The following is a 13,637-nucleotide window of genomic DNA, read 5'->3' as shown; positions in this document are numbered from 1 at the left end:
TTTTTTTTTTTTTTTGCCACATTGCATAAAAATTAGAAATTTTGACAAAATCTTTTACAAACTGTAAATTTGGAGACAACTCCCTCCGGAGCCGATCACAGCTCAGCGTCTCCACGTCCCAATTATACCTCAAAAGGTTTCAATAATTTTGTAGCACCTTTATAAAGTACACAGGTAATAGAGAAATACACAGAGGTTTAATATTACACAAAAGAAAAAAAAACAACCTTTTTTTTCCTTGGAAATCCCCGCGTGAGGGGGTACATAAAGTATTTTACATAAATGAACAGGCGTGGTTAAAGAGGTCTGCACAGACACAAATCAAACACAGACTCAGTTTGCCAATTCAATGTCTGACAGGAGGATGGAAGCTTTACAAATTCTAAATACACTATGCACACTCCCCCTGGAGAAAATGAATACATTTCTGTTAACGTGTCTCTATTTGTCATTTACATTATATACACATTTTCTTTATTTTCCCCTCCCCATCCCCATCACTCGGCCACCCCCCACCCAAAAAAAAAACAAAAAAAAAATGACATTTTACAATAATAATAATAATAATAATAATTGCATTCTCTTTTACATCCTCGACTTTTGCAATCAGACAGCACGATTTGTGTTGCTCAGAGTACATGATTTTTGTGAGAGGTTACACGTACATCTACACACTGTGTTTTAGGGAAACAACGCGTCCCGAGGCGGCAGTGCATTGTCTTGAACAAACATGTAGACAAACACAAACAAACATCTGATCCTTCAAAAGATAGAAAGGTAAGGTGGTCAGTTTTGAAGATCAGTAAAGCCATTTTTGGTATTTAAAAAAAATAATAATTCAAATTGAGGAATTAGCAAACAGCGACATACGGCATATTTAAAATCCATCTACTGTACTGCATAAAAACCAAATTAATTTTTTGTAAAAACACGGGACAATAACTTAAAACACAATATAAAATGTGGTGACGAAACACAAATTACAGTTACACTTTCTGTTTTCCAAATGAAAGAAAAAAACTCATCAGTAGGCCCCAAAATAAATGTTGAGGACTTTCATCTTTAAATAAAAACCATAGGTCACTTCAAATCATGTAAAAATTAAAATGGTGGGGCGTGGGGAACGAGCTTTAAATGCATAAACTATAATTCATATGGACGAATTACTTTTAATGCGGACCAATTTTGATATGGATGTAAAAACCAAAAGTTGCCCGGAGACCAGTTTCATGATTCCTTCTGCTGCTGCACCGACACAGGGAAGTGGAAAACACTGTACACGACACACAGGAACTTGCCACAGGGCCAGTGAGAGTGCAATTCATTCCTTACATCGGACCGGCTTATAGGGGACGCTGTGAGTCTGCGCTCTGTGTCAAACATACAGTACCATGTAGCTGACAGTTAGATGTTGGTACGGTGCTGTACGGTCGCAAAAAAAAAAATACACACACAGGGGAAATATACAACAGCTCTGGAGACACTGTTGAATCATGCAGGGTGTTTTTTTTCCCTCCCCCATCTCCAAATAACTGCAGTGACGTAACTATTAAAAAAAAAAGGGGAAAGAATTATTACCACAACTGCACAGGTGTTGCTTTAAAATACAGTGATTGGAGCAAAAAAAAAAAAAAAAAAAAAAAAAAATGTGTGGGATGTGAGTGTCAGTCCTGCATTCACACCAACGTTGCATCCAGGCCGGAGCCCCTATTAGAGTGAGTGTATAGAGGAAAGCTTTGGTGACGTTTTCAATTTCAACGTGGGACAGAAAAAAAAAAAAAAACGAAACACGTGTATAAAAACAAAATCATAAAAAAAAAAACAGCTACATTTAAAACGAAGTAATAAATACAACAACAAAAAAAAAACAAAAACCCGACAACAATAACGAAGGAGACAACGATGGAGCAGGTTTAGGCTTGACAGACGCGACGGGAGCCGTTGGCACACATGCACTTGCGAAGGGGAAACGGCGCTCGCTGTGGACGAGGAGGAGCGAAACGTTAATAAATACACAGAGGAGCGCAGGCGCAGTGCGGGAGGACCGAGTCAGCGCTCGGAGTGGTGGATGCTTCTTCCATTCTGCTTCTCCCTCCACCACCAACTCTCATTCCTTCTTCCTTTCCACACTTTTGCCACCCACTTGTCTCCCACACGCACACAAACAAGGACGCGCGCACACACACACACACACACACACACACACACACACACACACACACACACACACACACACACACACGTATATAAACAGGTCGATACGGACTGGGACACACTCACCGCACTGCACAATGCACACTCATTTTCTCTGTTGACAGTGGGAGATATTGCAGTTCCAGTTCCAGTTATTCTGCTGTCCCACACAGGCATTCATACACACACACAAGAACACACACACACACACACACACTCAATCTCACACACACACACACACACACACACACACACACACAGAAGCGTGGTGGTAAAAGGACATTGCATGTGCCAAACCTCTGGAAGAACACATTTCAAATATGTTAAAATAAAAAAAAAAACCCACTCATGATAGTTTTGTTGTTTTTTTTCACTTTTTTTTCCACAAAAAGGACCAAAACGAAAAAAGAAAAAAGAAAAAAAAAATTGTGTCTCTCCTCTGCGTCGTTTACACGTGACGAGTATAGCTGCACAGTTTTCCGTTGAAAAGTCACAAGTATCATACACTGTTGTATATTTAGGTCGTTTTAGTGCCATGGCTGTAAAATGGTGCGTTTTCCCGAGTCAGCTGGAAGAACTGGTGCGTGGAATCTTTACACTGGAGAGGTTTGGGAGGGGGGGGGGGGGCGAGAAAGTCGGAGCACGGACTCCCTCGGAGTGTTGGGGTGTTGGGGCGCCTCCTTTCAGCCACGGCCCTGTGCCATACATGCTCCAGCGTAGTGCACGTGTGCGCGGGGGGGCTGCTGCGAGTGTCAACAGGAGGTTGGTGAGGTGTCTGTCTGTGGACGGACGAGTTGAGCGCGGCTTTGCACTCCGGGTGGGGTGGGGGAGGGTCAGCTAGTTGTTCTCGAACAGGGAGAGAAGGTCGTCGTTGCTGTTGGTGGGGAGGTCGGGGGGGTCCAGGTACGACAGTAACTCGTCCGGGTTCGCCAGCTCGGGCAGCAGCTGGAGGGGGGGGGGAAAGAGGGCACAAAAAAAGAGAGAAGGATGAGCGAAGAGTGGAAAACGGAACACGGAAGGAGAGAGAAAGAAAGAGAAAGAAATGAGCGCAGTTGCAGCAGCAGACGATGTTAGCCGCTAACGGGTAGCTAGCTCATGCCGCCGAGCGAAGCGCTCACACTTACATCCAGCGAGGGCTCGGGCATGTCCTGGGCGCCCGGACCCATCTGGCCGTCTGAGGAGGGGTTAAAGTTCATATCGCCGTGCGGGTGACTGTTCTGCCCCGGCTGCTGAGGTTGAGGCTGCGGCTGGCGCGGCTGCGGCGGCTGCGATGACTGGCCGCCGTGATGCAACGGCGGCCCGCTTTGGCTGCCGGGGTGGGGAGACGCATGCAAGATCTGCTGCATGGGGTTATGGGGCTGATCGGGATGCGACATCTGCAAGGGGGGGTTTGCAGGGGAGGAGCAGGGAGGGGAGAGAGTGAAGGTGTTAAAAGGAAGGAAGGAAGGAAGGAAGGAAGGGGGGGGCGGGGGGGTTTGAGGGAAGGAGGGAGGGGTGCGTGGGAAGAAAGAGAGGGAGAAAGCGAGATGAGTTCCAGCGTGAATCATGTGGACCAGGCTTTAAAAAGGAAAGAAAAATGATAAAGTAATGGAAGCTGTGATCTGCAGGTGTGTGCGGCTGCGACGCGAGCAGGTGAACGCGGCAAGACGGCAGCAGACGACAAACTGCATGGAGACTTTTGCAATGCGGCAGAAATGAACTTAAAGGAATAGATATTATACATATATATATATATCTATATAATATATATATGTATTATATTTGTGCTCCCCCTGCAGGCACACAGGTCCATGACTACATAAGCCATGCCGAGGCCTCGCAGTGGTGGTTTTTGGCTGGAAAGCGCACAGTCTTTAGACTTTGCTTGCTCATGGATTTTTGTTTGACAGCAACTGGAAGTTTTTATTTCTCATATTTGTTGGCCAGTGTGCTACATTATTCCTTTTTTTTTTATATCATTTTTATATGGAAAATAAATCAAGATGATTTTTTTTTTATTTCAAATCATAAACCTTGTCCTGTGTCTAACACAGCCTGCCCAGCCAAACCCAGAGTCATAAAGACAACAGGAAGTGTCGTCGTCACCACAACGTTGAACGATCCAGCTGGACTGCCTGGTAATTGTGATGGTTTCTCCAGGCCAGGGGGAAGCAGGAAACTCTGCAGCCGAGCCGTGGTCCTACTCACCGGGTCGCTCATGCCGTGGTTGTGGGCCTTCTCCTGGGAGAGGAGGCCGCCGGGCCCGTCCGGGGGGTGGGACAGCTGGGGCCCGTGGATAAAGTCGTTCATGGGGGGGCCGCCGCCGCCGTTACCTCCTCCTCCTCCTCCTCCTCCTCCTCCTGCTCCTGGTCCTCCTCCTCCACCGCCTCCCACTCCTCCAGCAGAGGGGTTTGCGTGAGGGAAGTCGAAGTTGCCTTGGCTGTGGTAGTTGTTGCCTGGAAGGAGGACGAGGGGACGGAGATGCGTCAGAGGGGGGGGGGGGTTGGGTGAGGTTTCACTTCTTACAGAACAAACACGCTTGGCGGTGGGGGGGGGTGGGGGCTTTCAAAAACAGATGTGGTGATTTTCGAGCGGTCAGCATTAAGGCGTTAACTGCCATTAGTTAAATGCAATCCGTGACACGTTCTGGTAAATTTTCAAAATAAAAGCAATTTTCAAAAATAAAGTACATGATTTTTGATCGCGCAATTTCACAAGCGCGATCATATTTGCGTATATTATATTTGTCAGTATCTACTATCAGGGTTTGTGAGAAATGAAAACAAACACAGACGCACACGAAAGAGAGTAACAGTGGGCCGGCTACGGCATTTCTGTGTCCGGTGTGAACCTGGCGTAAGCCTTTTTGTCCCTTTTACTAAGCCGTAGTCGGCCCCTCTGGCCGATTTCTGGTAAGAAATACTTTACTTTATGGGGTTAAAACTGCCTTGAAATGCAAAATAACCAAAATTTACACATGCAATTCAAACCGCGATTAATCCCAGTTAACTAATTAATTAATTAATCGCAATTAAAAAACATGAATCGTTTGACAGCCCTAAGTGATTTCCAGAACCCTCGGTCAAACAGCACAGGTTTGTGTTTGTACACTCTGCACAACCCCAGCTGCTCTTCCTTTACCTGCGCCAGGATAGTCTCCCCCGTTGCCACCGGCGTGTTGACCAGGATGTGGTGGATATGGACTGGGGCCAGGTCCGTGGCCGTGCCCAGATCCAGGTCCAGGTGCAGGTCCAGGTCCGGGTCCAGATCCCGGTCCCGGGCCGGGACCTTGACCGGGACCTGGCCCGAGCTGGGCGATCATCTCCATCACGTTGGGCATGGTCATCTGACTGGGGCTCATGGTCTTGAAGCGCTTGGTGAGCGGACCGTCAGGGTCCTCCTTGATATGCAGCTCAGACTTGATGGGAACAGGCCTCCAGCTACACGTGGGGTCTATAGTGACCTCCTCAAACTCGGAGCTGTCAGCGCAGAAGAAGAAAAGAGCGTGTTATATATGATTGTGACAGCAGCCTATGAGTTAACTCCACGGGGACGGTAGGAAACATACTTTTGGATGGCGTTGAGGATCCCCCACATGTACTGATCCACCTCCAGGCCTTCTAATAACGCTGTTTTACTGAGGGGGGAAATTGATGTGGTCAGATGGAGGCTTTCGTCACGTCCGTATTTTCATGTCTTAAAGGTCCAGAGTGTAAGAATTTTGATGAATCCCACCTGACATCGCGTTTTTGTATTTCGGGCGCTGTCAGGTGGGCTTCCTTAAATAAAGCAAGACGGCAGCTAACGAGGAGCAAGACACTTGCTCTGTGTATATTCTGATATATCTGAGAACCGTTCCAAAGGTAGGAAAACCAAAGTATGTTTATTGTACTGCAAGTATACACTTTTATTAATGTATTTATGGGTAGTATGTTAAGTTTTACCAATATAGAAATAATAAATCAAGCCAAATTTCACACACTGGACCTTTACAAGGACAAAAACCTTCCACTCACTTGCACACCGGACACCTCCACGTCCCCCTCTCACAGTTGAGCTGCAGATACGACTCCAGATCGAAACACTGCCAAGAGAAAGAGGTCAAAGGTTGGAACAAACCCTTTCAAAGCAGTCAAATTTATAACGTTTTCTGTGAACAGGCGAGCTGGAAAACCTCGAGCGTGCACAAACCTGCACGTGTTTGCAGTCGTGCCCCCGGGCCGGGAGCTGGATCCGCCGGAAGGTGATGGGACACTTGAGCGACACTTTAATGGCTGTCTGCTCCACGCCGTCCTCCCCGTTGAGCGCCGCGTTGCCCGCCGACGCCGCCACGCTGCTGAAGTTCCTCTTAACTGCAACGGCAGAGCGGTTTGAGAGGAGGGAGAGGAGGGGAAAGGGGGGGGGGGATTAGCCAGTGGAGACTCGCAGGTGCACTTCGAGGCTCAGTCTCGGTGAAAACCCCGAGGAGACGCAGGTGTTTGCTTGTGTAATTAAGATGTATTTATGCATGATAAGCGCCCTAATGGAAACAAAACAAAACGAAAAAGCAAAACAAAGCCGTACTCTTGGTGATGCAGTGTTCTGCAGGAAGGAGTCTCTTCTTTAGGAGCCCCTGGAGGACCGATCGCACAGATGGCCTGTGGACCAGCTGCAGCACAAACAGGTGGGACTGCGGAGAAACAAAACAGGAAATTGGTTCATTCAGCGAGCGCGAGTCGAGTCGCTTGCGTGATTATCAGCCTCGCTTGTGCATCTGCTGAATAAAACAACTTCATTTATGCGTCGTGACTAGCAGCGGGCAGCGTGTTGTGTACTCACGCAGCAGCAGGCGGTGACCGTGATCTGGATGGTGTTCCTGCCAGGTACGCACACGTGCTTCAGGTGCAAGGGCTTGTGGGAGGTCTTGTTGTCGCCCCTCTCGATGGTGAGGGGCGTGGCGTTGACGCTGACCTGCACCGAGGCGGGCCAGTTGGTGTTCATCTGCCTGTCTTCGTGGTGGTAGCACTTGAACTGCAGTTCCAGGTCCGACCTGCAGGGGGGCCGGGGCGACATGTGAAAGGCACGGATGTATTATAAAAACTGGATAGGGGACTAGTGATTCTTTTCCGGTGGCTACTCGAGGTACTGCAGCCAAAACCCCATCTGGGACAAAAACCATAAAAATTACTCATCAGAATAAATAAAATGTTTTGTTTTTTTATTTTCAGCTTTCTGATATAAATTTAAACAGTAAAAAATTTCCACTGGCTAATAACACATTTGAAAATAAACAACAAGAAACTAATTAAGTAATAATAATATCCTTCAATGAACGTCCTGTCCTGATTGACGCATCAAAATACCAGCAGAGCACTCTGGGCCAAATATGATGACACGGGCCAGAGTTTTGACACCTATACTCTCTGCGCTGCATAAACAAAAGCAAAAGCCAAAAACTTTTTTCGGCCGATACGCTGGTTGAGCGCCTACATTGAAATGAACGGGCCGCCATGGTGGATCCCGGGGGCTTGGTGCAAGCTTACGAAAACAAAGACAACGGTGAAAGGCGCCGCCGGCTGGGGCCGAAAAACAAACGGGCTCCCTTAAAGCAAAACACGGCCGAGGTCGGAGATCTTCAGCGGTGGTCCTACCTCCACATGAGGGTCTGATAGACGGAGGGCCGTAGGTGGAAGACGTGGTTGCTGACAGCCAGGTTGTGCTCCAGACGGAACGGCTCCAGCACCACACCGTCCCTGACGGGGAACGTGAGCCGCAGCTCCTCGTTGGGGTTCGCTGGGTATGAAAGAAACAAACAACCCAGGTTGGACTTCCCAATCTGCCCGCCGGTAAGAAGCCGCGGGTCGCCGCGGGGCATAAATAAAAAGAGCCCACGGCTGAAGGAGGCCGCTCCAACACTAACCTGGCGGGGGCGGCAGCGCCGTCGTATTTGGTTTCATGTCGGGCGGGAACGGGGGCTTCACGTCCTGATTGGGCGACAGGTAGGGGGGAATACCGCTTCCCGGGGTCATGGGGGGAGTGGGGTTTCCAGGGACCGGGGAGTGGGGGTAGTTGCCGGGCCTGGGGGGCTGTAAAAGGCAGGAAGGTCGAGTGAGGAAAAACATCTGCGCAACTCGTTTGGCTCGCACGGCCGGGTCAGATGGAACAAAGGTGGGTGGTGGGTGGAGGTGAGGGTGGGGGTCAGACCTACCCCGTTGCCTTGGCCGTACGAGTATCCACCACCGGAGAAGTTGGTGCTCTGACCGTTGAATGACTCTTGCTGCAAGTGGGCGGGTTGGGGGGGAGGGGGGGAGAGAAGAAAAAACAAATCAGGATGATTTACCACATACCACACCGCGGCGTCTCGCATCAGCCGGGCCCTGACGCAACCCACCTTGTAGTACTGGCCCATGGGCATGCCGGCAGGGTACTGGCCCTGGCCCTGCTGGCCCGGCATCCTCTGGCCGGGGAAGTTAGGCGAGGGGAGCGGCCTGGAGGCGTTGGACGGCGGGTACTGGCCCTGCTGAGGCGGGAACTGACCGTTGGGACCGTACTGCTGACCACCGTAACTGGCCTGGAGGAGGGAGGGAGGGCGGCAAAGTTGCAGCGTGCAACGCTCAAGAAAATGAACTCACCTAAGTGACCGACCCACGGACTGGAACTGCTGCACCTTGTCTAGTGTATGCTATTTTACTCGTAACTTATCCTGTATTTTATTTCTTAATGTGTTTGTGTTTTAGCGCTTTCTTGTTGTCTGCTTGTCGTCTTCTTCTTCTCTTTCTTGTTGTCTTTCTCATCTTCTCACACACTAACACTTTGTCACTTTATCAAGATGCAATAAAACATTTATGTTAATATTATTTACATCATTTGTAAATAATCCAACAGTCAATTTAATGTGAATATCTTTTTTTAATTGCCGTTTGTTCACTGTTAGGTTAAAATATTTTTAGCCTATAAATATTTTAATTTTATTCAATTTCAATTTCCTTATTTCTTTTAATCACTATAAACTCCATTATTATCTCTTATATTGAATAAAGAATGAATAAAGGCTTCTTCTTCTTTTTCTTCTTCTGTATTGGTGAGCTAAAGACAATTTCCCACCCTGGTGAACAATAAAGATTTATTCTATTCTATCCTACATATCGAGGATGGTTGCGAGCGCAGCTACAGTTGCCGAGTGAGACTTAGAGGCTTCAGGCCAGCGCAAGCATGACAAACACAGAGCTGCGCCTAAAAGAAACTACTTAAAAACAGATTATTTTCCAAAGTCTTTCATCAGTCTGAGCCATCAGATGGCGCCGCTCACCTCCCCTGGATACGGCCTCTTCACCCCCTGCACCAGCACGCCTTGCCGAGGGCCTCCCGGATACCCCTGCTGAGGCATTCTTTGGCCGTGAGCCACGAAAGGGCCCATGCCCGGGGTCCGGGCCTGGTTCATGCCCATGGGAGGGACGCTCATGTTGGGGTTGTTCATGGCGGAAGCCATGCCGGCTGGGTTCATCCCTCCGGGGGGTCCTCGTGGGCCCGGCTGGTTCATGAACTGGTTGTTGTAGGCCTGAGCGGTGCCCATTTGGAACGACGAGCACATCTGGCGGCAAGATGTAGAATTTTTCAGAGTGAGTATTTCGGTTGCAAAAAAATTGCTCGGTATCTTTGATGCTGTATTTATCGATCCTGCTGCACCTGTCCATATTGGTTCATGTCTTTATTCTGGGTTTCCTGCAGCGCCGCCACTGTGGCCGTCGCCGTGGCAGTGGCGGTGGCGGCGGCGGCGGCCACGGCGGCTGCTGCGGCGGCCGCGGCCGGCTGCGTGAAGTCCCCCGGTGGCCGTGTGTGGGACGTCATACCCATCCCACCCGGGGGGGCGTTCGGGCCTCCAGAGTAACTTCAGAAAACCAGAGGAAGAAAGGAAGGTCGTTAATATCTCCGGGTCGTTGCATTCTCTTGCGCAACAACCTTTGCAACGTGTTGGTCCTCGGACCTCCCGCTGTATCCGCCGGGACCTCCGGTGTAGCCGGGCCGGCCGTACATTCCCTGCTGCATGTAGGTCTGGTTGGAGCCGCCTTTGCTTGGGAACTGCTGCTGCTGAGCGTTGAACTGGGGCGAGTTGAGCCCGGCCCCGCCTGCGGACATCCCCGATCCCATCGGGTTCCCGCCGGGGTTCATGGGGTTGCTGCTGTTGGCCATCGGGTTCCCCAATACCTGGAAAGAAAAAAAACATCCAGTGAGTTGTGAATTATTGAAGTGTATTGTGCCATACTGAAAAAAAAAGGTCTCAGTATCACGGAATTTACTCGAAAGTTCTATATTTTTACAAGGTCATTTTCCTGTTATTACATTTAACTATCATGTTATTTTGTGATAGTGAAAAGCTCAGTCATCACGTCATTACATGAAAAGTTGCACTGTTTATGAGACAATGTTTATGTTATTTCAAGACAATGATAGAGATAGAAGATAAAGGTATCAGCAAAAAACGAAAGCTCGTTTGCACAATTTGATTAAGCTACACTTTAAGCTTGGTTTGAGACATGATCAGATCCTGAAATTAAATTTCATTAAATATTGTGAAAATTATCCATTGAAACTTTCACTTAATTACGTGATACAGCGCCGTAGTGAATAAAAAAAATGGACAACAAAAAGAAGGACCACCACAGTGGAGCAGACAGATTGTGTTTCCAGTGCCTGCATGGCGCTCGTGCACGGTCGTACCTGACTCTGCGACGTGTTGGTCACGCCCCACACCGTCGTAACCACCGACAAGGACCCCGGGGGCTGGTTGGTGTTTTGTTGCCAGGGAACAGAATCGTAGGGGAAGGAGCCATCACTGGAACATACATCAAAAACAAAAAAAAAACATGTGCCTTATGTCACTACAAGTCCGAGGAGAGAGCCGGCGGGAAAAAAAAGCCAAGAGTGCTTTTGATCCGTCCAAAAAAATAAAATAAAATGCAAATAACTTCCTGGACTTGTCAAACGTTGGGCAATTTGGAATGGTTGGCGTGAGATTTTTCAAAACACGTATTTTCAGCCAGGGTGTGTGCTAATAGCTGTGCAGTGAAATAAGGGGGACGGGGGGGTAGGAGCTGTGAGGTCGCACTTGGTGCTGGAAAATTACAAACGTGATTAAATTATTATTGAAGTTGTAAAAAAAAAGAAAAAAAAAAAAGGAACAAAAACTTGGCAAAGCAGAGGGCCTTTGGAAGGGTAAATATTCCTATCGAACAAACATCCGAGGCGGAACGTGCAAGTGTGTTACATATAATAAACAGGCCGAGGTCCCTGACGGGGGAGGGGCGAGCGGCCAGCCAAAGTGGGGAAGGGAGTGAGTGCTGTTTTTGGAGAGCGGCTTGTTTTCGCTCGGAGGTCATTGCTTGGAACGGACGCCGTGTTCAGTCTTTTCCCCCCTTGAAGGCAAATTATTCCGAGACGGGGGGAGCGGAGGCGCGCGAGCACGCCGCGTTCTCCCGGGAGACGACACCCCGACTCACTCCGGCTCCTCGCACAATTTGACGCTCCTCCAAAAAAAAAAAAAAAAAAAAGTGGAAATCTCGTCTCATTTTGGCTCGCGCGCGTCCTAATCGCCGGATTTGTCCTCAGGAGCGGCGCCAGACTTGCATTTCAAGACGTTCAAAGGAGCCTCAGTGGGCTGCAGCTCAGCTGGTAAACAAACTGTCTGATAACCGAGTGGGAAAAAAAATATAAGATCCTGGACTTTAACGGTTTTACTTGAGTTCACGAGACTTTTCCTACATCCATGATATATTTAAGGGGAAATAGTTTCCCTTTGCAATGTTCCAGCATTTTCCATTACTTTGCGACTGGCGACCCGACTGCGAACTGACTGAGGCCAGACTCAACCTGCTGACTGCCGCGGACGGCTTCCCGCTGAGCCTTGCAGCAGAGTGAGCAGGCAGGAGGTGGCTGTCAATGTCTGTTTGTTTGTTTTTTTTAACCCGTCTGTTTATGTATCTCTGTCTTTTTTTTTCACACATAAAAAAAAAAAAAATCTGTTCCAGGGAGTTTTCTACATGAGAGACCTACAATAAGGCAGTCAAGGAGAAAGAGCAGCATTGTTCAATTTTGAAGATTTCCCCCAGTTAACCCCTGGAACTGCTGCTGCCTCCCTCATCACCCCTGGTGGGAGGGGAGGGAGGCCTGGCCGTGACCCCGCTGACCTGTGAGTGAGGCCGGGCTTCATGCTGTTCATGCTGGGCTGCATGGGGACTTTTCCCTGCGGCTCGTTCTGCCGGTTCTTCTGGTGACGCAGCAGGAGGAGGCGACCCAGCTCCTCGCACCACGACGACAGCAGGGCTGCAAAACACAAGGCGCGCACACGTTAGCCTCACCGCCGCAACGCACACACAAACAGACACACACACACACACAAAAAAAAAAATCATCACTTGCAGTGGACAGTTCTGGCAACACAATGTGGGATGCTGCGTGTAAAACTACCCTGAGAGAACATTTATTTGATTCACCCAGTCTGCGCTTCTCGCTACGGCCTGCAGGGGGCGGCCTAACTCAATAAATACGCTCTGCTTCTCGTTCACGGTTCCCGTCGCACCACCTCTGTCTGCAACATCCAGTCGAGCTGTAGCGGAGCTCTTCGCTCCTGCAGAGAGGGCGGGGCTGAGGGGGGACGTGTTCCATCGGCGCGGGAAGAAGGAAATGCTGATGTCTTTGTATCTCTGACTTTGTTTACCCATCACAAACAGTTACCGTCCCGAAATTCTCTCAGACTCCAGCGGACGGTCAAAGCTCGACGGCCCCTCCGATCCAATCAGCGGCGACGAAAGGCGCGTTTGTTTTTGCCCGTCACCATTTCTATTCAATTTCCTTGAAATTATTTTTCCCCGACGTCAATCAAACGTGCCAATCACTGTCTCACTGGAGCGCCACCACAAAGTTGCCGGGAACAAACGAGCAACAGAGCGACTTCTGGGTTCACTACCTGATTAAATCATTTAGGACTCTATTTTAAGCCTCGCAGACCCAGATACGCGAGGCCTCCAGGATGTGCGGTTGCCAGGTTTGGTGCTTCAAGATGTAGCATGTTTTTGTTCTTGTTGTTGTTGTTGGGTTGTTTTTTTAAATGCCGGTGCCCTGAGGTTTGAACATGACGACTAGTTATAGCGGGGGGAAAAAAAACGGGAAAAGCTTGCACACAGACTGCCTGTCAAAAACGCCTCGTAAGTGACAGGAACATAAGAATATGATTGAAAATAATGCAAAACAAAACAGAAACGGATCCGTTGTGCCTTTAAAACTGAGAGCGCCTTCATTTCTGCAGCGCTTTGCCCAATCGGTAACCTTCTCCGCTGTGATAGCGCAAATCTCAACCGCTTGAGCCGATAGCGCGTTCCGCCGTCTGATCTGACAAGAGGCTTTTCACACAGACAAACAAAAAGGGGGGGGGGGGAGGAGAAGCAGACAGAGAGAAGAAGGAGAAGAAGAAGAAGAAGAAGGAGGAGAAG

General features: G+C 48.9%; 1 protein-coding gene across 4 annotated transcripts in view; it reads right to left on the bottom strand.

The window, feature by feature from the left end:
- Positions 1 to 178: 178 nt before the first annotated feature.
- The window catches only part of LOC142896554 (zinc finger MIZ domain-containing protein 1-like), a 33,741-nt gene continuing 20,282 nt past the window's right edge, over positions 179 to 13,637 (bottom strand). For 3 of the 4 annotated variants that reach the window (XM_076038267.1, XM_076038268.1, XM_076038270.1), the window contains 19 exons: positions 12,336 to 12,471; positions 10,870 to 10,984; positions 10,136 to 10,356; positions 9,838 to 10,039; positions 9,461 to 9,742; positions 8,543 to 8,722; positions 8,360 to 8,428; positions 8,072 to 8,237; positions 7,803 to 7,944; positions 6,991 to 7,201; positions 6,736 to 6,841; positions 6,364 to 6,524; positions 6,189 to 6,256; positions 5,741 to 5,809; positions 5,314 to 5,651; positions 4,381 to 4,628; positions 3,318 to 3,569; positions 2,185 to 3,138; positions 179 to 2,147 (listed from right to left, as the gene is read on the bottom strand). In XM_076038267.1, the coding sequence (XP_075894382.1) occupies positions 3,031 to 3,138; positions 3,318 to 3,569; positions 4,381 to 4,628; positions 5,314 to 5,651; positions 5,741 to 5,809; positions 6,189 to 6,256; positions 6,364 to 6,524; positions 6,736 to 6,841; positions 6,991 to 7,201; positions 7,803 to 7,944; positions 8,072 to 8,237; positions 8,360 to 8,428; positions 8,543 to 8,722; positions 9,461 to 9,742; positions 9,838 to 10,039; positions 10,136 to 10,356; positions 10,870 to 10,984; positions 12,336 to 12,471 (3,074 nt within the window). In that variant the 3' untranslated portion in view covers positions 179 to 2,147; positions 2,185 to 3,030. The remainder of the gene's footprint in view (positions 2,148 to 2,184; positions 3,139 to 3,317; positions 3,570 to 4,380; positions 4,629 to 5,313; positions 5,652 to 5,740; positions 5,810 to 6,188; positions 6,257 to 6,363; positions 6,525 to 6,735; positions 6,842 to 6,990; positions 7,202 to 7,802; positions 7,945 to 8,071; positions 8,238 to 8,359; positions 8,429 to 8,542; positions 8,723 to 9,460; positions 9,743 to 9,837; positions 10,040 to 10,135; positions 10,357 to 10,869; positions 10,985 to 12,335; positions 12,472 to 13,637) is intronic. The other variant, XM_076038269.1, reaches the window with a different exon arrangement.

The sequence above is a fragment of the Nelusetta ayraudi genome, unplaced genomic scaffold (genome assembly GCF_046127955.1).
Source record: "Nelusetta ayraudi isolate G7.1 ecotype Tasmania unplaced genomic scaffold, CSIRO-AGI_Nayr_v1 ptg000056l, whole genome shotgun sequence".
Taxonomy (NCBI): Eukaryota; Metazoa; Chordata; class Actinopteri; order Tetraodontiformes; family Monacanthidae; genus Nelusetta; species Nelusetta ayraudi.
The sequence above is the reverse complement of the archived record's forward strand: the minus strand, read 5'-3'. Positions and strand labels throughout refer to the sequence as shown.